A 23,665-nucleotide genomic window follows, 5' to 3' on the forward strand; every position below is an offset into this window, starting at 1 on the left:
GTGATCAGCTGACTGTTGGTGCTTGCATAGCCGACCTTGCAGAGCACTGTTTCTCATTGTCTGCAGGAGGACGTTCCTGGTGCAGAACTCCCCAGTGCAGCTGATCCCACTGGGGCTCGCCATCGGTGCCAGTCAGGGTCCGCAAGCCTCACTTGCAAAGCAACAACTGGGAGCTTACTTTAAGCTTCTGATTCTTCCTTTGGAGCCATGTCTTTGCCTGCTTCACACCTGACCTGACATCCTATATGTGTGGCTTGGAGGCAATGGTCTCACTAGCCAAATGGACACATGTTGGGCTTAGGCCTGTGAGCTGGAGGTTCCCCACTTCTGTGATCAGCCCCAGGCACTGAGGAGGAGCTGAAGCAGAAGGAGTAACTAAGTCCAATCAATCTCTTATTATTATTTTTTACTAGTGTGTAATGTAACAAAGGGAGCCATGAATTGCCTGCAAGGTGTACCTTTCAGAGTGACCGTAAGCGTTGCAGACGACTCCACGGAAGAGGCAAACTTTGTATCAGCGCCTGAGTTTGAGGTGCCCGATTGCATGGAAGTCCTGATGTGTGCAATGGTAAATAAATAAATCTCTTCCAAATGTGGATATTAAAGGGGATTTTTTCTGTTTTGTTTTTTGGGGGGGAAGTTGATTCTTTCATGTTACTGAATCTTTAGCCATTTCCATTTTCTAGTTTAGTATTCTTAAGGTCTAGAAATTTATTAATTTGAATAACACCTAGGCTCCACAGGCTTTTTATATGTACATTCCTACCCCTGGGAGGAACATTTTGCTGATGTTGAAAGCCTTTAACCTGACACCATAGTTCAGGGATGTCCAGTTCAATCCCCAGCATTTCCAGGTATGTCTGGGAGCGACTCCTGTTTGAGGACTCCTGGAGAGTTGTTGCCAGAAAATGTTCATAATACGGAGCTCAATGGACTGATGGTCCAAGCTGGTAAAAGGCAGCTTTCTAGGCTCTTATAATGCCAGAATAACACTACAATAATAAGCTTTCAATGACCTTCTGAGTAGCACATTCCTCCTCCTCTTATTACTGTTTCTTCACTTTTTGCTGCTCTGAAGCAAAGTGTGTTTCGCCTTTTTGCCCAAACCTGGCAAACATGGGGTTTACACCTGCCCTAATCCAACCAGAATTAGGACTCACCAAAACTGTGAGTCCTAATTCTGGTTGGATTAGGACTGGTTTGCAATTTGTCATTTGCAGGGCAAACACAAGGCATAGTTTGGACAAAGCCACAAATGATGGGCTGCCTCAAATCAAGGCGGAAGCAGGAGGTGGAGGAAGGAGTGCCCAAGGGCTCCCTTTAACATTTTTAAAGAAGAGGCTGGCTGCTTGACCAGGCCCAGGGGGACCCATCAAGTCCAGCACTCTGTTCTCACAGCAATGCCTCTTCACTTGTGATTTCCAGCAGCTGGTATGCAGGGCACCCTACCTCCAGCAGTGGAGGAACAGCAATGCCCAGTGCCAGATTTACGTATAAGCTAAACAAGCTATAGCTTAGGGCCCCACTCTCTTGCCCCCCCCCCCATGAGGGAAAAAACCTGGATGTACATTTCCAAAATACAGATAAAAAACAAGTAAAATAAAACCTACATACAGCAACAGTGTTTTGTGTTGTGTAGGCTTCTATCACGTAAGTAATGGGCCCCGTCTGCTAGCCTGCTCCCTAAAATATCACTGGCTTGCTCATTTCTATATATAGGGTGCCTACGTTCTGCATGGACTGGTTGCATGGCAACATGGGCAAATGACTTTAGATAACTATTAGGTCCATAAATTACCATATAGCACATATTCAACACACACAAAAACAGCCACAATTTTTTGTTGGCAAAGGACAGCTGGACATATAAAGGGCCCCATTACCTTCAGTAGCTTAGGGCCTCATCAGACCTGAATCTGGCCCTGGCAGTGCCATTAAAGGTTCGTTCTCATAACACCAAGTCATGGTTCAGTGTTATATCTGAATTAGTCCTTGAAGTACATTAGCTAGCTGGGGAAAAAGAAATTGCCTAATGAGTGTCAGTGAAGCACATCTCCCCTGCTCCCCTGCAATATATGCAAATCAAATCCGTGACAAATTAACTTTCCACATGCTTTTTTGAAGTGTATTTTCATAACAGTCTTTGTAGCATAGACCCAGAGTGCAATGTTTACAATATCTCCTAGGTTACAAATATTGCCAGGGGGTTTTAAACATTGTATGGAGATGACCTTTTAGTCGCCTGGAAACTTGGGTTTGAAAAGCTAAAGCAATCTTCCTCTGCTGCCTATCAAGCCCTGCGTCCAGTTTATTTCTGCCAGTAGGGAGCATCATTGTGCTCCGGAAGATTTGTGTTTTTGAGAGTCGTCTTAGTGGATCTTCTGCTATTATATTCAGGGTTTTGAGGAGAGGATGAAACAGTTCTAAGAAACCACCTCAACACACACGTCTGCTTTCACTCCACACGAGTCGTATTTTGAAGCACACAAATGTGTTGAGAAACATCTTTCGTCCTAAGGCTGCATGCATTCTTGTTTTATTTATTTATTTCACAAAATTTATGTGCCTCTTGACTGTAAAAAAACAAAACAAAAAACACCTCAAAGCAGTTTACAAAAAGAATAAAACAATGAACTAATCCGTAAGAAACAGCTAAAAATAATTATCTAAAACTTTGAAAAAATAATTAAAACGAACTTAAAAAACAGATTAAAATCTCCATGTCAACATTCAACATATCTGGATAGTTGCCCAAACAAAAATGTTTTCCTTAGAAGGTGCTGAAAAAAGTACAGATGTTGCTTCCTTGGCCAGTGTGGTGTAGTGGTTAAGAGCGGTAGACTCGTAATCTGGAGAACCGGGTTCGCGTCTCCACTCCTCCACATGCAGCTGCTGGGTGACCTTGGGCTAGTCACACTTCTCTGAAGTCTCTCAGCCCCACTCACCTCACAGAGTGTTTGTTGTGGGGGAGGAAGGGAAAGGAGAATGTTAGCCACTTTGAGACTCCTTTGGGTAGTGATAAAGTGGGATATCAAATCCAAACTCTTCCTCCTTTTTTAATATATATGAATATTAGTTTTTTTACACAAAATTTGACATTATTCAATTCACTTTCAGTATAATAGTTTCTTACACTTTGATTTCGCACCCTTACGTTTGTGATGTTCCTGTTGTATTCCTTTATGTACAGTTATTTTCCATTGTATTATAACTTAGATTACAATCATTTATTTATTCTCCTTCCCTTGCCTGTTATTTAGACCCTGCTCACAATTTCATTTGACTATAGTTCCTCCATGGCCTTCCTGTAAGGCTCTTAAACCTCCGGCTCTTAAACCTCTGGCTAGCCATTGTTGAAAATAAAATGTTGGGCTGGGTCAGGGATGGGGAGCCTGTGGCCTTTCAAATATTGCTGAACCACAGCTCCCATCATCCTTGACCATTGGGCCATGATGACTGGGGTGATGTGAGGTGGAGTCCAGGAACATTTGCTGGGCCACAAGTTCTGCATCCCTAGACAACAAGGGATTTGATTTGACCCAGCAGAGTCCTTTTTAAAGTTCTTAACAAAGTCAGATCTTGGGAGTGGGTGGTCCTGTTGGGTTCAGGTGACCTCATCTGGTTTGTGATTTAGCTCTCAAGTCCTGCCTCACAACCTTCGCTCATTTGGTTACTCCAGCTACAGCCCAAGGCCAAGAAGATGCTGACTCTCCTTCTTCTGTTTCCACAGCACGATTTCTCGCTAGAGAAGAAGGTGCTGTATTGGGTAGACTCCGCCTCTCGGCAAGACACCCCCTGGTACGAAGTCACCACTGACGTGGTCCCAACGGCTCCGCCATGCTGGCTGCTGCTGCTGGACTCAAAAGAAAACTTCCCAGAGGCAGCAGGCCACAAACTGACTTCTGCGGTACCCATTCGACGGTGTGCCAACCTGTGTGCTGCGGCAGAGAAGTTCAGCTGCACTGTGAACAAGAGCAGGCTGGCTAAGAAGGTGAGCAAGGATGGGTGCTTGGAAGAGCAAGGGTGCTCCGGAGGTGAGGAGTCTCCCTCGGCTTCCTCTGTCGAAAGTGATGGTGAAGAAAAACCCTTCTCTGACTCCAAGCGTGTTCCTGGCACTTTGCCTCGTTTCCTGAGTCTTCCCCAATGTAGACCAAAGACCTCCCCGGTGCTGTTGGCCACCCCTTCGGAGAGCATCAGCCAAAAGCCTCTTCTAGTCAAGCAGAGGCAATCTATGCTTTTATTTAACAATGTAAAGCATGAGTTTGAAGGAGCCAGGAAGAAGCTCACAGCTTTCATGCTCCCGAGGAACCAGGCGGCAGTGGAACCCACCATGGCGTCCAGAGCTTTCTCCCTCCATCAGCGCTCCCGGAGCAGCCGAAACCTGAAATATGGACCTACCTCTGATGTGTCTCTGGTGGGAACTCTTGCCCCGATGCCACCGACGACTCCTTGCTGTAGCGCAAGGCCACTGACTGTAGCGGGGCTTGTCCCTCCTATCCAAAAGCACAAGCCCACAGTTCCAGTAAGATATCGTTCTTCTCTCTCTCTATCTCTCACTGCTCCATTTTACAATCTAAAAATTGCAAGTAAGGATGGAAGGATCTGTCAGTTTGGTTCTCTTAGTTTCTCAGCCATGCTGCAACCCAAAGCCACTGACTGTTGCGGCGCTTGTCCCTCCTAACCAAAAGCACAAGCCCACAACTGCAGTAAGAAATCACTTTTCTCCGCTTCTTTTCCCTCTCCCTCTCCATTTCACAATCTAAAATTGCAGGTAGGGATAGAAGGATTAGACAATTTCAGTTCTGTCCATTTCTCACTTTTCCAGTACTAAATTCGGTTATCCACATTTCTGCAGCAATATCCTAATTTTAAAGAAAAATTATCCTGAAAATTCTTCATATTTTTAGTGTGGATTTCTCTTAACAAACACATTTTTGTTTGCAGTTTTGACTGATATACACATTTTTGCAAGCACTTTTTGGTAATATTTCTGTCCTTCCTTTTCACTAGCATGTTCATTTTTTACCCCCCCCCCAAAAATATGCATTTTTGTAAACTGATGATTGGATAACTACTTTGCAAAATTCAGATAAATGCAAATTTTCATAGATGATTTTGTTTTGGTTCTCAGATGTTGCCAAGAAGTATGAATTTGATAGATTCACGTTTAAATATCAACCAAATCATATTTCTCCCCAATCCCTAATTCCAGGATTTTAGACTTTTTGAGTTAAAAAAAATAAATGGAAAATGGAAATGTGTTGAAAATCAGCCGGTTTGCTTACCCAGCTAGGCTATAACGGTCTTGCTGCTGGTTGCAAATTTTGGGCACAAGTAAATGATAGCAAAGTGGGGAGCTCTTGTACAGGACACCATCAGCTCCCCTTTTCTGTGACAACGAGGAGATGCAATTAAATTATGCACACAAAAAAGAAAATATTTGCGAATTGGCCAGAGTCAAGCCTAAAATGTACGAATATTGATTTTCCTGGCAGCAGAGTAACCCCATTGCAAAGCATTGTTCTGAGGTAGTGCAAGAACCTAAGGAAAGCCTCTCTGGAATTGTTATCTGTTGTGGTTTACTTGACACCCACTTGCCATTCAGGTTTGCAGTCATTAAGTGATGGTCATGCATAAAGGACTCAGCCCCCAGATATGGCTTCCTTGAGTCAGGATTCACTGCTGAGTTGCAGCTTGACTGAAGGTAGGTCCCAAAATGCATGCTTGCGCTAGAGGCAGAGTCCATATTTGAAAAAAGTTTAGAGCAGGAGTAGGGAATCTCAAGAGGGTGTGTAGAAGCCAACCTATTGTACAAAAAGTAAAGTTTACATTTGTCTCTCAGCTAATTTTTGCCTCTAGCCCCGGCCACCACATGCATGTGGCCCTCAAAAGGTTGCCTAGAATGGAACATGGCCCCTGGGATGAAAAAGATTCTCCAGACCTTTTCTGCCCAAAGCACAAAGCAATCATGGACTGGGCTATTGTATCATAAATAAAGTGCCACCCCACCCTTCACCTCCACTGCTGGTGGAGAAGCAGCAGCAATGGCAGCGTCTTCTGGTGAGACCTTGCCAGATTTTCTGCATTCCATGAGATCTAGAAAGATATCACCCGGACCTGCCTTCGTCGCTGATTTGTGGGTGCCGCTGAAAGCTCCAGATAAGGGAGGCTTCAGCGAGGCGAGGGGATGGCACCTTCCTCAAGTGGGCTCAAAGTGGTCCTAAAAATATACATCTCAAGTGTCAGAAGCCAGAATAAAAAGAAGTGTCTTCAGCATTCACTGGAAGCTGTATAATGAAGGTTCCAGTTGCACTTCTGGAAGGGGGAGGTCCCCAAGTGAGGGCCTGCCATAGACAATGCCCTCTTCCAAGCCACCCCCCAAGCTTCTGAGGGCAGTGGAATTACAAAGAGGGCCCCCTCTGCCAATCTGAGCACTATAGAGAAGGCGGTGGTCTTTCATGCAGCTGCCTGGTTCTTAATGTCACTAACAAGGGGCCGGTTGACACCCTATGCGAGACGTGCATTTCTTCACCAGGACACCTGTTGAGTCTCTTTCACTGAGCGCCTTGTCCTTCTCTCTCAGCGTGTCACCTAGTTGTCCCTAAATCCATCAAAGGAGATAAGCCCCGAGGCTGCAAGGAGTCTCCAGGCTTGCTGACGTCTTTCAGCGACAGCCTCTTGGAAAGAAGATCAGGCTGTGAGCAGCCACCCACCTCCTTTCCCCATTGACCTTGCTGTCCTTGCGTGCCTGACCCAATTCAACCTACGCGTAAGGGGTTGTTTTTCAGAAAATACTTCTTAGAAGGAGGAAGCAGCAGCAGTGGCAGGCAGCTCTGGGGTCCAACCCTTGAGAGTGGCTACCTGCTTAGTGACCAGCTGCTGTAAAAGATAGGGCTGCCATACACATCCAGGAATTGGGCTGCCTGGGTAGGTTTTTGCTGAATCGGCAAAATGTCTGGGGAAACCCAGACATATGGCAAATAGGGCCTCTGAATGCCAGTTGCTGTGAGTCACAAGGGGGGAGAATTGCTGTGGCACTCGGATCCTGCTTTCTGGTTTCCCAGAAGCAACTGGGTGGCCACTGTGAGAACAGGATGCTGGACTAGGTGGGTCCTTGGTCTGATTCAGCAGGGCTTTTCTTAGGTTCTTATGCCCGGTTTTCATTTGGATTCCCATCTGCATTAACCATCAGTAGAACTGCCATGGCTTTGGGACCCTGGGAACTACACTCTTGTCTATAGGATGAGCTCTCTCTCTCTCTCTCTCTCTCTCTCTCTCTCTCTCTCTCTCTCTCTCTCTCTCTCTCTCTCTTTGGTGTTCCCAATTTTAATTGGCATTGGCATGACTTTTCACCTTCCTTCAGGAGATAGCTTTGAGAGTTAAACTTGTCTCAAAGTAGCTGTCTTAATACAAAGGAATTTCAGAAATAGACTGGAAAGAGAAGTGGCTGAATTGCAACTAATCACCAAACTTAAAACCATGGAGAAACCTGGTCTGAACAAAGTCATTGGATTCTTATCTCATTATACATGACAAAGCTATCTTTAGCCATCTCACCCCTTGCCTTTCCCTGTAAGACCAATTGAAGCCTTTAAGAGTCGTCAACAGGTTTTCCACACCTATCAGCTGATCACCCATTCCCACCACCCTTCTGAGTAATACCCCTCCCCACTCCCTCACTGTATTTAAGGGTTTGGTGACTTCCGTCTCAGTGTATCTGAAGAAGTGTGCATGCACACGAAAGCTCATACCAAGAACAAACTTAGTTGGTCTCTAAGGTGCTACTGGAACGAATTTTTTATTTTGTTTTGTTTTGTCTGAATCAGTCATCTTGGATGTAGAGGAAATTCACAGAACTGAACCGCTGCATTGAACTGCGATGCACTTTCCAACTTACTTGGTTGGAAGATGGAGAGATGGTGTACAAACCTCTGGCTTTTGTGTGGCTGGAATACAGCCTACTGTAGGGAAGTAAGAATCTCATCCATTGCTTCACCCACTTTTGCCTCTGGCCCCACCCACCTTTCATATGGGGCCCTCAGAAGGCTGCTCCCTCAGATCCAAAATGGTTCCTCAGCCCTGGTGGTAGAGCTGCTCAACCTCAGCACCACTCAGGCTACCATGTCCGGAGAAGTGTTGGAAAGAAACACCAATCTTTGAACTGGTCCCAGCATGAAACAACCCCGCCAGTGTTTTGACTCCAGTTTAAAAACTGGACAGAAGTGTCTTGACAAAGCACTTTGAGCACATCCATTTCAGATGCAGGTTTAATTTTTTGCTTTCAAATGTAAACACATTTCCAGTCTCCATTGTTGTCAAATCAACCTTTGTCATCTCCCTGGAAACATAATAATAGTTCCCATCCAAGGAAGGGTCACTCACATTTTGAAATAAACTTCAGATGATTAAAACAGGATGTCTAAAGTCAGAAAACCCAAAGGGGGGCTGTTCCAAGTAGGGGAATTTTCCGGGCATCTTCTGTGGTCTGACTAAATTTAATTTAATGACTCCAGGTCATGCTTTTGAGCACCCACAAACCCTGTACATCTTCCCGGGGGGCCTTTTTAAAGCCTTGAAGAGTACAGAATTTCTCATAATGATGTCTGTAAATTAACCAGCATAATCTATGTTTATTTTTATTCTCTCTCTCTCCCCCCCCCCCAGTCCCTGAGCCCTTATTCCTGCCTTCCACCCCCTCCTGGAGTGCAGGAGCTTTGTGGTTCCCACAGAACTCATCCTGACTCAACAGCTGACCTGCTCTCGGCGCTCAGCCAAGAGGAGCGTGACCTCATTGAGCCCGTTTTAGCTTTGGGTTATCCGATCCGCCGGGCGATCCTTGCTCTGCAGAAGACTGGGAGACAAAGCTTGGGTCAGGTCAGTGGAGGCTGGTTCCTTTCTCTTGAACACCAGGGAACACATTGTTTGTGAATGCAGTGAGCGCGAATCATGAGGCCACAGCTCAGGAGCACAGCTCATAGACATGACTTAGGCCCCAAATATCTGAAATACCACCTCCTTCTCTACAGACTCACTTGAGTGTTAAGATCAGCAGAAATACAACGCACTAGGTTGGATAGACAATATAAGGTGAGGGACACAGGGCAACGCAGAGGGGTTGGCAGGGAATCATCTTATAAAATAGACATACAAAATGGCTAGCTTAAAAGCCATTGCACTAAACGTGAGGGGTTTGGGAAATCTTATCAAAAGAAAATTGCTCCTTCATATATAACTTTTGGTGAATGCAGAAGACACACCTTTTTATCCTGGCCTTTGATACCTGGGATGATGATTGTTGCTGCTGTTGTCGTCGTTGGGCAGCTTACATCATAAATAAAAACATAGTAAAACATAAAGCATTAAAAACTTCCCGATACACGGCTGCCTTCATATGTCTTCTAAAAGTTGTGTAGTTCTTAATTTCCTTGGCATCTGATGGGAGGACATTCCACAGGAAGGGCGCCACTAATAAGAAGGCCCTCTGCCTGGTTCCCTGCAACTTTGCTTCTTGCAGTGAGGGGACCAGAAGAAGACCCTCGGAGGACGACCTCAGGTGTTTTCAGAGTCCACCCTATTCCTGTGACTGAAATCTTTTTTTATCTGTTTTAATTATGAATTTTAAATTGTTGTAAACCCCACCCCCGGGCCAACAACAGCAGCAGCAAAAAAAATCCCAGTTTCAATTTCAAGCAACTCCAGAAAGGGGTGAGAAAAACCTCTGTCTGAGGGTGCTGCTGTCAAGTCATTGTAGACCAGAGTGGGTGGATCTTTTCCAGGCAGGGGCACATTTACTTCCAGGAAGCCTTCCAGAAGCTGCATGTCAGAGGTCCACACCCTCCACCATCCCTGAGATGAAAATAGGGGCATTCTATTCCCTGTTCAGGGAAGTTTTTAATGACTGATGTTTTAATATTTTGTTGAGAGCCACCCAGAGTGGCAGGGGCACCCCAGTCAAATGGGCAGGATATAAATAATAAAATTGTTGTTGTTGTTGTTGTTGTTACATCAGTATCATTGCTAGTATGTATTGATTTGGGGTATTCTTCCCCCCCCCCAGGTTTCTCTAAACGCAATACATAAATTCGAAGATTTCTGCGCTTAAAATGCTGCAGCTTTGTGTGTTTTCTTCTAATAACTTTTGTACTTGACCAGGAGGAAATGCTCAAGCAGTGATACTGATGTAGAATAGAATGTCCCTATTTTCATTCCAGGAATGTTGGAGGGCATAAGGGGGGGGGGGGTGCAGGGAAGAGAGAAAAGGGGGGGTGCAGGGAAGAGAGAAAAGTGGCTGGAGCAATGACTGTGAACTTTACATTTGTAGTTGCTAGTTTATACACACAAACACACCCCTCTCCATCCTCCATGCAGGCAAGCAAGAGACATGATCAGACTTTATGGACACATTGCAGCCAGGCAAAAACACTCGAGGAGGTTGTGAAACAAAGCCAATGAAGGGTGTGGCTCAGGGACAGTCCATGGGGCCAGATAAAGAGCACACCCTCCAACATTTTTTTGATGAGAATAGGGACATCCTATTTAATAAAAATAATAATAATAATTTATTTATACTCCACCCATTTGACTGGGTTTTCCCAGCCACTCTGGGCAGCTTCCAACATATATAAAAACAGAATGAAACATTAAACATTAAAAAAACCTTCCTTATTCAGGGCTTTCTTCAGATGTCTTCTAAAGGTTGCATAGTTATTTAGCTCCTTGGCTGGGGGGGGGGTGTCGCATAACTCCATACCCTCCAACATTTCTCCAATGATAATAGGGACATCCTAAGGAAAAGCAGGGCATTCAGGGATCAAATCAGAAACTGAGGGACGGCTTCTGTAAATCCGGGACTCTCCCCGGAAATTAGGGACACTTGGAGGGTCTGAGAGAGACTTGGCCCCTGTCTGAAGTTCATTGAAGTCTGCAATGAATTCTTAACACATCAGCCATTTTAATTTGCACAAGGCCCTCCAATCCATATTAGTCCTTGCCTAATCTCCTGAGAATGAGGTGGTGGTTCTTTCCATTTTGCCACAGTGGAGCTCTGTGGCATTGCCAAGGCCCTCTCAGTGAGTCTGTGGCTAAGGACGGGTTTTGAATGCCAGCCTTCCATACCCATCACTCAGTCCTTTAGCTATCTGTGCCATCTTCAGGCCTACAGAAGGATGCTGTTTGCCTGCAGGTGAATCTGGGGTTGTTGTTGTTTTTGCAACCCAGTGCTGGGTATTAGCCTTTTTTTCCAGCGGTTGCTGATTCTACCCTGTGTGTGTTTGTGTACTGGGAATGAACAGCATGCGAGGCATTTAGGAGGAGTGCCACTGGGAATTGTCCTGTCAGCACTCCAAGGACAATGGGGGAAGCCAAAAATAGATTGTCCCTTTTGAGTGGCGGAGTGCCCTTCTCAGAGTGTCCCAGGCAGATCTCTGGGCCCATCCTTGCATAACCTCCTAGCATGTAGGATGTTTGAGGCTGCCCCAGATCGGAATGGGTCAGGAACGGCATCACCTGATGTCCATCAGTGGATCTGGATCATCTTGACGGGATTCTTAAAATGAAAAGATCAGAGGGTCAGATTCAATGTGGTCCTCGTGCATTTCGGGATAGGATGAGAGAATTCTTGCAAGGTTGGTGGTGTAGATTTCTCCAGGTTTCTTCAAGCTTGGAAAGGTTTCCTATTTCTTTTGTACGTTGGTTGTTTTCGTTTTTATTATATGTTTTGTGGTTTTATATCTTGATTTTATTCTGTGAATCACCCTGAGACCCCTGGGCAGTGCTTTTTTCTGGGGGGGGGGATGCATACCCCTAAACATTTTGTGAATCCAACAGGAGAAGAAACTAACAATTTTTTATTTATTTTTAATAGTTTCTTCTCTAGCACGGTGAATTGTCAGTTCCGTTGCTGCCCCCGATGGCAGCCTCATTTCCTGTCACGGTGTTTCCTGAGTACCCCTAAACATTTTTTAAGAAAAAAGCACTGCCCCCAGGTATAAGACGGTATATAAATTCTAATAATAATAATAATAATAATTACTTTAGTCTTCCATCTTTAGTTAATCGTAAAGTTATGAACTGAACACATGAGCAGCTGCATTATTTTTCTTGCCAAAGTTATTTCTGAATCAGACTAATAACCCATTTTAGAAGATAGGGAGCGGAGGAAACACAGGGTTGCATGCAGCTTATTTCTACTCATTGCAGACCCAATGAAATTGATAGGCCTAAGTTGGTCTTGTTTATTAATTTCAGTGGACCTACCTCAAGTAGTGCTAGCATTGGATACAACCGATTGGGACCAGGGTTGTAGTGGGTGGGAGAGAAGAGCAGAAGCCAGAGGCTTGGTTTTTTTTTAAAAAAAGCGAGAGAATGGGATGTGGTACTCTTCTTCCTTGGAGAGAACGGAACTTAAGACTGGGAAAATGAGAAACAGAGAGAAAACAAAACTGACAGGTCCACCCATCCCTATCTACAAGGAGGGGTGAGTGGGCAGATAGACAGAGAGATGGTGTGGCATAGTGGTTAGTGTGTCAGACAAGGACCTGGGAGGCCAGAGTTCAAATCCCCCACTCGGCCATGCAACTCACTAGGTGACCTTGGGCCAGTCGCTGCCTCTCAGCCTAACCTACCTCACAGGGTGGATTAAATGTGGAGGGGAAGAACTATGTATGCAACATCGAGCAACTTGGCTCCGACCTGGTGGAATACTCTGTCCAACGAGACTAGGGCCCTGCGGGACCTGACCTTCCGCAGGGCCTGTAAGACAGAGTTATTCCACCTGGCCTTTAATCTAGCCTGATCCCCTATTCCTTTTCCCCTTCCCTTTTTTTCTGAAAAAACCCTTCTAGTCCCCACATTAAAATTCCTCCCTGGTCTCCCTATTGCCCTAGCATGACTAACCTGGCCAGTTAGCCCTGGTGATCCCATTGATGTTTGTTTTTATGCTGTTTTTTAGCTGTTTTTTAAGTTGTTTTAATCATTGTCTTACATTTGTTGTTAGCTGCCCTGAGCCCGGTTTTTGGATCGGGAAGGGCAAGGTAGAAATAAAATTATTATTATTATTATTAAGTAATAGCCCTGATTCCAGATGGAATGCTCCACTGGAATAGTGCTGTGCTAGCTAACTAGCTTCCCCTTTGCTTCCCCCCAACAGTTCCTCAGTTACCTCAGTGCCTGCGACAAACTTCTAAAGCAGGGTTACGAGGAGGCTCAGGTCGAAGAAGCCATGGAGATGTTCCAGAACTCAGAAAAGGTCAGAACACCCAGCCTTTTTTTGCACTTCAGCCACAGGGCCTCCTGCTGGGTGCAGGGACTGAGTAGTGGGTATAAATGGTTTGGCAGTTTCCTCTCATAACCCTGGCATTGAGCTGCTTGGGGCTTTATAAGCTAAAAATAAGCAAGAATCTATTTGATTTCTTTATACACCGCTTGATAGAAGAAGAAGAAAACCCTCAAAGCTGTTTAAGAAAGGCAAAACAGTGAAATCAAGAAGAAGAAGAAACCCAATTGTTTCCAATGTAGATATTTATCCCCTCAACATTTTTCCTGATGTAGATCTCTACTCACCCCTCCTTCCCCAGCAGGGCGTGTGCCGTTTTTTGGTTTACCTCAGACGCCAAAACGTATGGTGCTGGACCTCTGCAGGCATATATACCATGTTTCAGGGGCACCACCTGGGGGAGGTGTCTGGAGGGGCAAGGCCCCCCCCCAGTTTTCAAGGAGGGGGCTAGCACGCCCCACGGCATGCTGACGTCACACGCCACAGGGTGTGCTGATGTCGCACGGCCCCAGCCCCCTCAATCGCAGGGGCAAGGGGGAGTTGCTTGCCTTGTTCAAGCCATCTATCTGAATACTGAAGCTCCTTCACCAGGCCTGTTTATCTTCAGTTGCTTTTGTCCTAAGTGAAGCAGTTGTGGGACGTGCACTGTGTGTCCCTCCCCGCCCCCAATCCCTGACTTTCCACTCTGCTTCTCTTTGCAGGCAGCAGAATTCCTTCACCTCCTGGTCCAGTTCAATGACATGGGCTTCCAGCAAGCAGACATCAAAGAAGTCCTCTTGCTGTGCGAGAACCACAGAGACAAGGCGCTTGAGGAGCTCATGACAAGGACCCAGTGAGCAGCAAGCGGGCCTTTTTCCATACTGAGAAAGAGCAGAACACGCCACAGCCCCACGGCGTGTGATTCAGAGCAAGCTTTGAATGTCAGAACCCAGCTGGAACAGCCAAAATCCCATTGGATCAAGCCACCTGCCTCTGGGAAGTGCGCAAACAGGCTCACCCATTGCTTTTTACTGGCAGCTGGTACTGTGAGGTATACTGCCTCTGGATGGTGAGGCTCTATATGCCGTCATCTTTAATAGCCACCTCAGAATTCTTCTAACCCTCTCTTTTCAAAAGGCATTTAAGTTAGTGACCACCCCGCTCCATGTTGTGGTAGCAAATGCTAATCAAGAGGCAGGGTGTCTAAAAGTCACTGCAAGGGAATCGCTTCTAGTTGCATCACAGGCTCTGCTTGGGCTTGTGAAGGACCAACATTTTAACACAAACTTATTCTGCATAACCTGCACCTGTCTGCAAACAGATCCACAGCGCGACTTAAGATGTTTCTGTAGCCTAAGGGTGCCTCCAGGTTGCCAACATTTTGCAGTGCACTTGGGGGGGGGTTAGATTTGTGCAATGAAAATGGATTTGCATGTGTTAACCTGGAACAACAAACCCACTTAAAAAGAGAGAAAAGAAACTGCAGTTAGGAAAATGGGGCTGGGGGAGAGAGAGATGCATTGAAAAGTGCAAGGTGGGTGAATGATAAATGGGAAGGTGCATAAATACCCTGCAAGCAATTCAGCATGGATTCAGGATGAATGTCCATTGCCACAAAACCACCCTGGAAACAAGTAAGAACAAATGCTTAATAAAGGCTGGATGTAGCCTGTGTAAGCTTTGTGCCGGAAATCAGGGTGAATGTTCAATAAACAGGTCATTTGGGCATACCCATGCTCCCATTTCCTGGCCAATGCCCTGATTTATTTCAAAGATGCACGGGGTTTTTAAAGGACTCCATCAAAGACTGTGCAGACCTAAGAGCTCTCCAAAAAGTGGGCTGAGTGAAGCCGAGAGCTTCCCACTGTACAATCCTCCAACACACACACACATCCCAAAGCACAATACCTGCATTTCCAGGGTGGGGAATGCAACTTCATAATTTACTGCGGGGCCCAGAGTCTTCAGCTTATTATGGCTGAACGTCAACTCCTTATTTGAAATAAGAAACCGAGACTGTTTCCAATCAAGTAATTCTTTATTTTTTCCTGCCACCGTGAATGCCCAATTGTCTTTCCTTGAGATACAGCGAAGTGATACCTGTTTGTCTTTCAGCCAAATAATAAAAAAAGTATTTGTGTCTCTTATTAAAGGAGAAAGGGGAAACAAATATGATATTCAGCTGAATGTAACAGAAGAAAACAAACATCCTTTGAGGTTCATAGGTACAGCATATTTCTCTCAAATAAAATGGCACGTACCCAATAGCTGGCGTGTTTGTGCTCTCTTATTTCAGGGAGAGACGGATGAAAGCCCAGGGCAATACTTAATATTTACCAACCTCCTTCCTGACACGTTGCCGTCCCTTTGCTTACAAGCTGTATTACAAGGCTGACAATGTTCAGAGCAGCGGAGATTGCTCCTCTGTGGCAAATGGGGGCCTTGCCCTACTATGTGCAGTCTTCTGTCCTCAGCCAACCCCACCTGCCTGTCAGCTTCTTCCATTGCCCAAGTTTTGCCCTTGTAGAACTCAGCAGGGAGAGAGGATGGGAATTAGTTGGCCTTGCCTCTCATTGGTTCTGGCTCTGCCTCTCATTGACTCTGGCTCCACCTACTGTTGGCCCCCCTGCCTTCCAACCTACCAATCTCTGGTTCAGAGCTAGAGTTTTTGCCAGGTTTTCAAACTGCAGCAACGAAGAAGAAGAAGAAGAAGAAGAAGAAGAAGAAGAAGAAGAAGAAGAAGAAGAAGAAATAATAATTTTATTATCTGTACCCCACCCATCTGACTGTGTTGCCCCAAACACATATAAAAACATACCAGTAATCAAACATTAAAAACTTCCCTGTACAAGGCTGCCTTAAGATGTCTTCAGAAAGTCAAGTAGCTGTTTATCTCCTTGATATCCTAATGGGAGGGCATTCCACAGGGCAGGTGCCACTACCGAGAAGGCACTGTGCCTGGTTCCGTGTAACTTTACTTCTGGCAGTGAGGGAACTGCCAGAAGGCCCTTGGAGCTGGACCTCAGTGTCCGGGCTGAACGAAGGGGGTAGAGACACACCTTCCGTATTTAGTAGTTAAAACAAGGGCAGTCTAAAGCAGCTTCCCATGAGAGTGTAGAGAATGCTCTGTTCATCTCTGTCTCCCTGCTGCAGAACTACGAATTCCCAGGGTGGCCAGGCAGACACGGAATCATTGTTTGTTTGCTACATTTATATCCTACCTTTCCTCCAAGGAGCTTAAGGCAGTGTACAGTACATGGTTCTCCCTCTTGGCATCATATCCTCACAAACAACCCTGTGAGGTAGGTTAGGGTGAGACATGTTGTGGCTGAGTGGGGATTTGAACCCAGGTGTACCCCAGGCCTTCGCCCAACACACTAATCTCTACAGTACAGTGATGATCAGAAGCAGCTTGTTGGGTGGGGTGGAGCTGCAGCACTAGCCTCCCTGCTGGTGGGTCACTGTTGCTATGGCGAGAGAGTAGGGGAGACGGTGGGAAGGTCGGTGGGGTGGAAACACACCAGCAGAGTTTATCCAGCCACTGAGTTCACACCTCCCTGACCTCCCTGCTGCCTTCTGCTTTTCCTAACCATCAGCAAGAGCAATCCACCTGCCGCCAGGCTAGCTTAGCGGCTCCGCCCCACCTGGTGAGCCACTTCTGCTGTCAATCAAGCCTGTTCATTTTTGTGGCATAAATAATATGACCTTAAAGTTAGCCTAGTCAAGGGCCTGAAGGCTTCTATAAACATAACATGGACAACACTGGCAAGCTGGAGTCGGATCAGCAGCCGTTACCAAAAACAGTCATAAGTTGCATGTGGGGCTTTTTTCTTTTTTTTCTTTTACAGCAAGTCTGGCTTCAATCACAGTCCATCAAGGAAAATGCCTGGTGCTCCATAGCTGTGGCTCAGCTCAAAGTGTCCTTCCTCCTCTTATTTGAAGAGATACATATCAGCGGGGAGATGTTTGCAAAGGCTTGATGGTCTGGGCTTAACTGCATCTTTGGGGGCTGGGCAGAATTAATGATGCTTATTAAAGCTGCACTGTCTGGATTGAGTTCAAAACTTTTGGATGCAAAGGGAAAAGGTTTTCTCCGTATGCTCAACCCTGAACCTGAGTTAGTCTGTGCTTTATTACGAAGCTATTAATTCCCTAACCACTTAAAGCCTGCCGCAGACTGAATTGTGGGGAATATAAAACTTAGAAACACAACTTCGTCGCAGGATATAGACATTACTGGCATAACCCTGGAGAAATCCACAACATTCTGCACAGGGCAATACTTCATTCGGGGTTGAACTATTTTTGTATTTCTTTATAAAAAAAGAGGTTTAGAAACCGCCTTTGGGCCTTCAAAGTGGTATGCAAAATAAAAACACCAAGCAAATCTGAACAATTAACAAATTTTAAACCAGAGCTCTTTCAAAGAAAAAGAAAGGAAGGCAACTGGGATCGATGGCTTCCATCTCAGGTTAAAAGTCAAACCAAATCAATGTTCTGTATTCTTGAAAGTTATCAGAGATGGGTCTTGTCTTAAGTACCAATGAGTTCAATGGGACTTAAGCATGTTTAACTGTCTCTGATTGTGGTCAATTAAAAAAGAAGAAGAAGAAGAAGAAGACATTCTCAAAATGTAGTTCAGTTACTGACCTTTAACGTCTACATTTCTAGTGCTCCAGTATGGGATGCCTGAAACACCCATCTTCAAAAAGCTGTGCATGTTAATGTCAGCAGCTTTTCACTCTGAGAATTAGAGAGCACCACCTAATCCTTTTTCACCTTCAGCAGAAGAGAAGGGGAAGGCCTGTGGCTCCGTGACAGAGCACCTGCTTTGCATGCGGGAAGTCCCAGGTTCATTCTCCAGCAATATCTCCTGGCAAGGCTGGGAAAGAGACTGAAGAGCATTCTGGAACCCTGGAGAGGTATCAGCAATACTGAGGTAGATGGTCCAATGGTCTGTATAAGGCAGCTTCCTATGTCCTGGCGGGTGGGGTGAGGCTACAGCTCAGTGGTCAACCACCTGCTTTGCTTGCAGGAGGTCCTTGGTTCAATCCCTGGTATCTCCAGGTAGGGCTTGGAAAAGCCTCCATTCTAGAGAACCCTGGAGAGCAGCTCCCAAGCAGTGTAGACAATGCTGAATCACATAGGCAATGGCCTGACTTTCTATGAGACTCATCAAGATGGACAAAAACAATGGTAGTGTCATGGACTGGTTGGCGCAGACGAATGGAGGAACCAACTGGGGAAACCCCAAGGCAAGAAGGCTCAGAGACTGGGGAGTGTTGGTGGGACAATGATGAGTGGTCAGAGGGAGAAGAGGGAGAAGCCTGGGAGGAAGAGCTGCCAGAAGCTGAAGAGGTAACATGGTTTAGTGAGCTGGGAGAGTCTGTGGCAGAGAGAAGTCCAGAATCAGAGGCAGAAGATGAAGCAGGAGGGTGGGAGGAGGGAGGCCAGGAGGCAGAGATAAGTCAAGCTAGTGAAGTGTCATGGGTGTCTCCCCTTCCTGCTGCAACAAGCTCCCAGAACCAGGAGAAGCATGAAAAGGGCAAATGAGAGATTGGCTGCATGCAGGTGCGGTCTCCGATTGCTTGGGAAAAGCCCTGTAGAGGAGGCGACTTAGATGGCTCTGAGGAGGCAGGGAACTTTCAGTCTCAGCAACTGATTCATGGGGTAAAGACCTACTTGAGATAAGCTGCTCTGCTTATTAGGCCTGATACTCAGTTGTGTTTGTGCTAATAAAGAGCTAATTCCAACTTTGAATGGTGTGATGTACTGCCAGCTTGCTCTGTGAGAGGTAGATTCTGCCACTCAGCTGGGCGTAGGCCAAAATGAACATGACCAATGGGAAGTTCTGTACCCCACAGTAGGCTCCTCCCCCTCAGTGCATAAATCTCCTCCTAGCGCTGCTGACTTCCTGCCAGTAACTGGCTCCTCCTGCTTGCTGGTCACCACTTGCTGCCCCCCCTCTACTTGGCCCAGTTTGGTATGACAAATAAGTCTGCAGAAACCATATTGCTCGAGGCCCACGAAACCACAAGCCCAGCTGCCATTGGAAGAGCAGAGAGCTGCGTTACAGTTGCTTCTGGTGCAAGCTAGCCCTGAGGTTCCTGCCGTGAAATGTTGCTGGCTCAGAAGGTACAGAGAGTGTCGACTTTAAGCTGGGGTGATTTCACAACCTTTGGATTTAAATTTGGCGGCGTTGCGGGACATCTGGCATAGAAGGAAGGCAACGTGGGTCCCTGAGAAATTCATCTAGCAGAGACCAGCTCTCTAAGTTGCGATGCTATGGTCTTTCTTTGGAAGCCTGAGGAGGAAGGTTTGCAAAGAACCGGCCCTTGGAAAACCAGCTTTCTGCTTTTTGGATTTCCATGTGTTCCCCTCTATGGTATACATCAGAGTGAGCATCTTGTTGACCGTGTAGACTGTGTCTCCTTTGATGACAGCCGTGAAGAGGGCCCCTTTACTGTTCACGTACTGCCCAGGTAGAGATGTCCACTGCATCGTGGTCAGGTTGAAGCAATCCATCATGCAGCGCAGGAAGTCATCGAAAGGCCCGTTCCGCACAATGTAGAGATTGTCCCGGTGAGCCACCATGCAGTGGCCGTAGCTCTGAGGCCTGTTGAGGGTGGAGATGGGATGCCACTCGTCCTTCTGGGGTTTGTACTCATAGATCATAGTGGTGTCGAGAGGCTTCCACAAGCAGACGAAGATGCGCCCCATCGCTTGGGCGCAGGGCACTGCTGTGGTTGGCTGGGGGAGGTCAGAAACAAATCTCCAGGTGTTGGTGGAGATGTCAAACTTCTCCACCGACTTCAGGGCGGCCTTCTCAAACTCCCCACCTATGGCGTAGAGGCTGTTCTCTTGGGCTGTCAGCGTGAAGTCATAGCGCAGCTGCTGGGGGCCGGGGAACTCACTCCAGACGTTGGCCATCGGGTCGTAGCAAAAACTCCGGTTCACAATGTCCTTGTTGTAACCGTAGACCCCGCCCACAATGTAAATCTTGTTCTCCAAGGTGGCTATGCCGGCTAGGAATGTGCTGGCCGTCAGCGGTAAGCAGGAAAGTGTCCTCCAGGTGTTACCTTCCTCGTCCAGGTAGCAAACGGTTCTCGAGAGGTCCTCCAAGAACTCAAAGGTGGGCGTGTGAGCCCCCACTGCCACAAACGTGCTGGGGATGATGGACTCCACATAATCCAGAAGGTCTGGAGAGAGGCAGTCAAGGTACTCCTCCAGGTCTGAGTAACTGTCTCGTATGTACAGTGCGGCACAATGGAAGAGATCCAAGAGGCCAAAGATGGCGGCTGCCTGGTAGAGCAGAATGCAATTGTCTGTATTGATGGATGACATCAAGTACTTGGCCAGGGTCTTGACCTGCAGGAACGAGGCACACTCCACTGCCCTGAGGTTCTCCTCGCAGCTCAGGATCGGGTGCTCCCCTTCCAGGACCTTCAGCATGACGGCGAAGCCTGTGGCGCTCAGATCTCTGATCTGGATCTCCTTCTGGGTGCTCTCTCTCATGCCGGATTGGAAGAGCGCCCGGAAGTATTCGCTGTTCTCCACCAGGAGAGCCTTGTCCACCGAGAAAAACTCCTCTTCCACCTGGATCCGCACCCTTTCATCCAGCAGGGGCTGCATGGCCCAGCCAAGGTGGACCCCCGTGTCTCCACGGGAGCTCTTGCACTGCCTAGTCCATTGTCGGCAAGTGCTCTGCAGAGATCAGTGGGCTCTTCATATATGTCACGGTGGGTGTGATTTCTATCTTCCTGTATCTGTCTGAGTAGCTAAGAAGCTGCAAACTCTGTCATATAAATACCCTCTTCTAAAGATAGCTGTGGTTCATGTGACCGAGGCTGCCAGCAACATGAGGACCCCCCAGGTCTTTCCAAAGTAAGGTCTACAGCATTTGCTCCACTCCAGTGCAAAGGAGTGGCTTTTTGGGGGGGAGGGAGAGGTGTTGAGACTACATAGATCACTGGAGGTCACTTCCAATTCAAGGTGAATGCAGTCTGAAGAGAGGTGGCATTCACAGGGTCTAGAGAAGGCAGACACCAGGCTTGTAGAATCTACCTGGGGTGGTTCTTTGGGGTTTTTTAATGAGAATGCTAAGTAGCGTTGTGGGGAGAAGTTCAATTACATTCGCATTAAGAGGCAAACCAGCCTAATTCACATTTTCAGAAACAATGCGTTGGCTATTTCAAAGCCATCCTTCAAACATCTCGTTTCTCCGAATTTTGCAATGCTGTTCTCCAGTGAAGCAATGTGTGCAAAAAACAAACAAACAAACTAAGGGAAAGTATGCATAAAATGCACATATCAGTGAAAGATAACATACAAAAAATGCATTGATCTAGGCAGAATTGCATGCAGAAATGTGCTTAATTAGTAAAGATTCAAGGCCAATGAATTTTCATGAGCATTTTTTATAAATGCAAATCGCTGCAGGAATGAGCAGAACTGAATTTAATACTGGGGGAAAAATGAAACCAATTCATTCATCCTTCACTTCAGAGTTCAACATCGAGGGCCGAGTGCAAAATATTGCCTCCGCAAGGAAGGATGGACATGCAGCTCTTTGGAAATGGCCAGAGCTCCATGGCAGAATAACCACTTTGCATGCAGAAGATCACAGTTTCAATCCCTAGCTTCTCCAGCTAGGATTGGGTATGCAGCATAGCTGTCAAGTATCACGTATTTGCCGGGATTCCCCCGTTTTTAAACGCGTTTCCTGCTGCAATCCCAGGTTAAACAAAAACCCGTATATTCCCGTATATTCCCTTCCTTCCCCATCTCCCCCGTTCTTTGCCTGCTGTCACTAAGAGCCAGACTATCTGCAGACAGGCAGCAGCCAGAGGAGGGGGGAAAAGGAGGAGGAGGAGGGGAAAGGAGGAGGAGGACTTGTAAGCGCCGAGGGGAGGGACTCGTAGCCTCGCTCCGTCCTGCTTCTTTCTTTGCACGCAAGCTCCACGCGCTCCATGGGACTCGGCTGAGGCGGGAGCGGCAATGCCGCTGCCGGTATTTTCTTCTTCTTCCTCCTCCGCCTGGGGGTGCTGGGGGAGCGTCGGAGGAGAGAGAGAGGCAGGCGAGGGGACTGTCGCCGGCTCCGCCTCTTCCTCGGTGGCTCTCGGGCAGCCGGAACCGCACGCGGCTACAGCGGCAGCTGCTGCTGAGGCGGAGGGAAGCGAGCCCGGAGTGGAGGGATGTGGGGCTTGGGATGAGGCAGGATCTTCGGCGTCTTCTCCGCTCTGGTCACGGTGGCCGTGGTCTGCTGTGCCCAGAGTGGAGCCTCGGCATATTTTCCCATTGGCTCCGCCCACTTTTGCTTCTGGCTCCGCCCACCACTGCCACGTGACTATCATAGGTGAGGCTGCTGATCCCTTATTTTGAAATCCGAAAGTTGACAGCTATGGTATGCAGATGCAGGTAGAAGCAATCCATCACTCAGTGCAAGAAGCCCCAAAGCTAACACTGTTTAGGGCACAGTGGGAGAAAACCTCCAAGTTGACCTGGATTCTGCCTGAAACTCTGGAGAGCCACTAACTGGCATTGAAATACCAGGGTAGCCAACAAAGTGCCCTCTAAACCAGTGTTTCCCAACCTTTTTCCGACCGTGGGCCCCTCCCGACTTTGATTCCTTCCTGTGGCGCCACCATGGGCATAGCCAAGAGGGGGCAGGGGGCAGTTGTCCCCCCAAGTAAAAATCAATACAAATCTGAGGTTCTACCCCCCCCCCTAATGAAAGCCTGCCCCCTAACAAAAATCTTGGGTATGTCCATGCCCCACATCCTACCAGCAGAAAGGTAGCTGTTTAAATGTTTTGCATGTAAATAGAACATGTTTATTTATAATTTTTTAAAATTTTATACAAAATACAATTATGGCAACATAATGAAATATTGTTGAAGTGGAAAAAAACATAGAATCTTGGAGCAGGAAGGGACCCCAAGAGTCATCTTTCTAGTGCAACCCCCTGCAATGTAGGAAACTCAGCTAAAGCATCTATGGCAGATGGCCATCCAACCTCTACTGAGAAATCTCCAAGGAAGGAGAGTCCAGAACCTCCCGAGGGAGATCCATCTTCCATGTATTATGAAAAGTAAACAACACTTATTAGACCCCAGTTATTTGACACAGAGGGGGAAACCTACAGATACAGTCCAGAAAGGTGCACATGGAGTTCTGTATATATGGGATAATTTTTAAAAAGCAAGTGGTCCTCACTGACCTGATGTAAAAAGATATTGTCATCCGGAGGAGCCCTGGCTGCTTAGATAAACCACTATAGCCCCCCCACACCCTTACCTGTGAGTAAGGCCCACTGAAATCAGTGTGGCTTTCTTCTGAGTAGTAGACACTTAGTGATTTACTAGATGCAAAGTCAGCAGCACCAAATAACCCTGCTCAGCTAGGCACTGGGGT

General features: G+C 46.8%; 2 protein-coding genes across 2 annotated transcripts; one reads left to right on the forward strand and one right to left on the reverse strand.

Moving 5' to 3' along the window:
• Positions 1-420: 420 nt before the first annotated feature.
• UBAP1L (ubiquitin associated protein 1 like) lies at positions 421-15,519 on the forward strand. The gene is made up of 5 exons (XM_033167556.1): positions 421-568; positions 3,731-4,522; positions 8,665-8,874; positions 13,148-13,246; positions 13,975-15,519. The coding sequence occupies exons 1-5, from the start codon at positions 437-439 to the stop codon at positions 14,107-14,109; spliced, it is 1,368 nt and encodes a 455-aa protein (XP_033023447.1). The 5' UTR covers positions 421-436; the 3' UTR covers positions 14,110-15,519.
• A 3,142-nt stretch (positions 15,520-18,661) lies between these two features.
• On the reverse strand, positions 18,662-21,228 carry KBTBD13 (kelch repeat and BTB domain containing 13). The gene has a single exon (XM_033167555.1). The coding sequence runs from the start codon at positions 20,882-20,884 to the stop codon at positions 19,523-19,525; it is 1,362 nt and encodes a 453-aa protein (XP_033023446.1). The 5' UTR covers positions 20,885-21,228; the 3' UTR covers positions 18,662-19,522.
• Positions 21,229-23,665: the final 2,437 nt, after the last annotated feature.

Source organism: Lacerta agilis, chromosome 13, assembly GCF_009819535.1.
Source record: "Lacerta agilis isolate rLacAgi1 chromosome 13, rLacAgi1.pri, whole genome shotgun sequence".
In the NCBI taxonomy this organism is placed as follows: domain Eukaryota; kingdom Metazoa; phylum Chordata; class Lepidosauria; order Squamata; family Lacertidae; genus Lacerta; species Lacerta agilis.

Bases quoted from the DNA above. Each gene is read 5' to 3' on its own strand.
- KBTBD13 (XM_033167555.1), bottom strand. From the start codon at position 20,884: ATGCAGCCCCTGCTGGATGAAAGGGTGCGGATCCAGGTGGAAGAGGAG.
- UBAP1L (XM_033167556.1), top strand. From the start codon at position 437: ATGAATTGCCTGCAAGGTGTACCTTTCAGAGTGACCGTAAGCGTTGCA. The intron at 569-3,730 runs GTAAATAAATAA...CTGTTTCCACAG, and splicing joins AAGTCCTGATGTGTGCAATG to CACGATTTCTCGCTAGAGAA. The intron at 13,247-13,974 runs GTCAGAACACCC...TTCTCTTTGCAG, and splicing joins TGTTCCAGAACTCAGAAAAG to GCAGCAGAATTCCTTCACCT.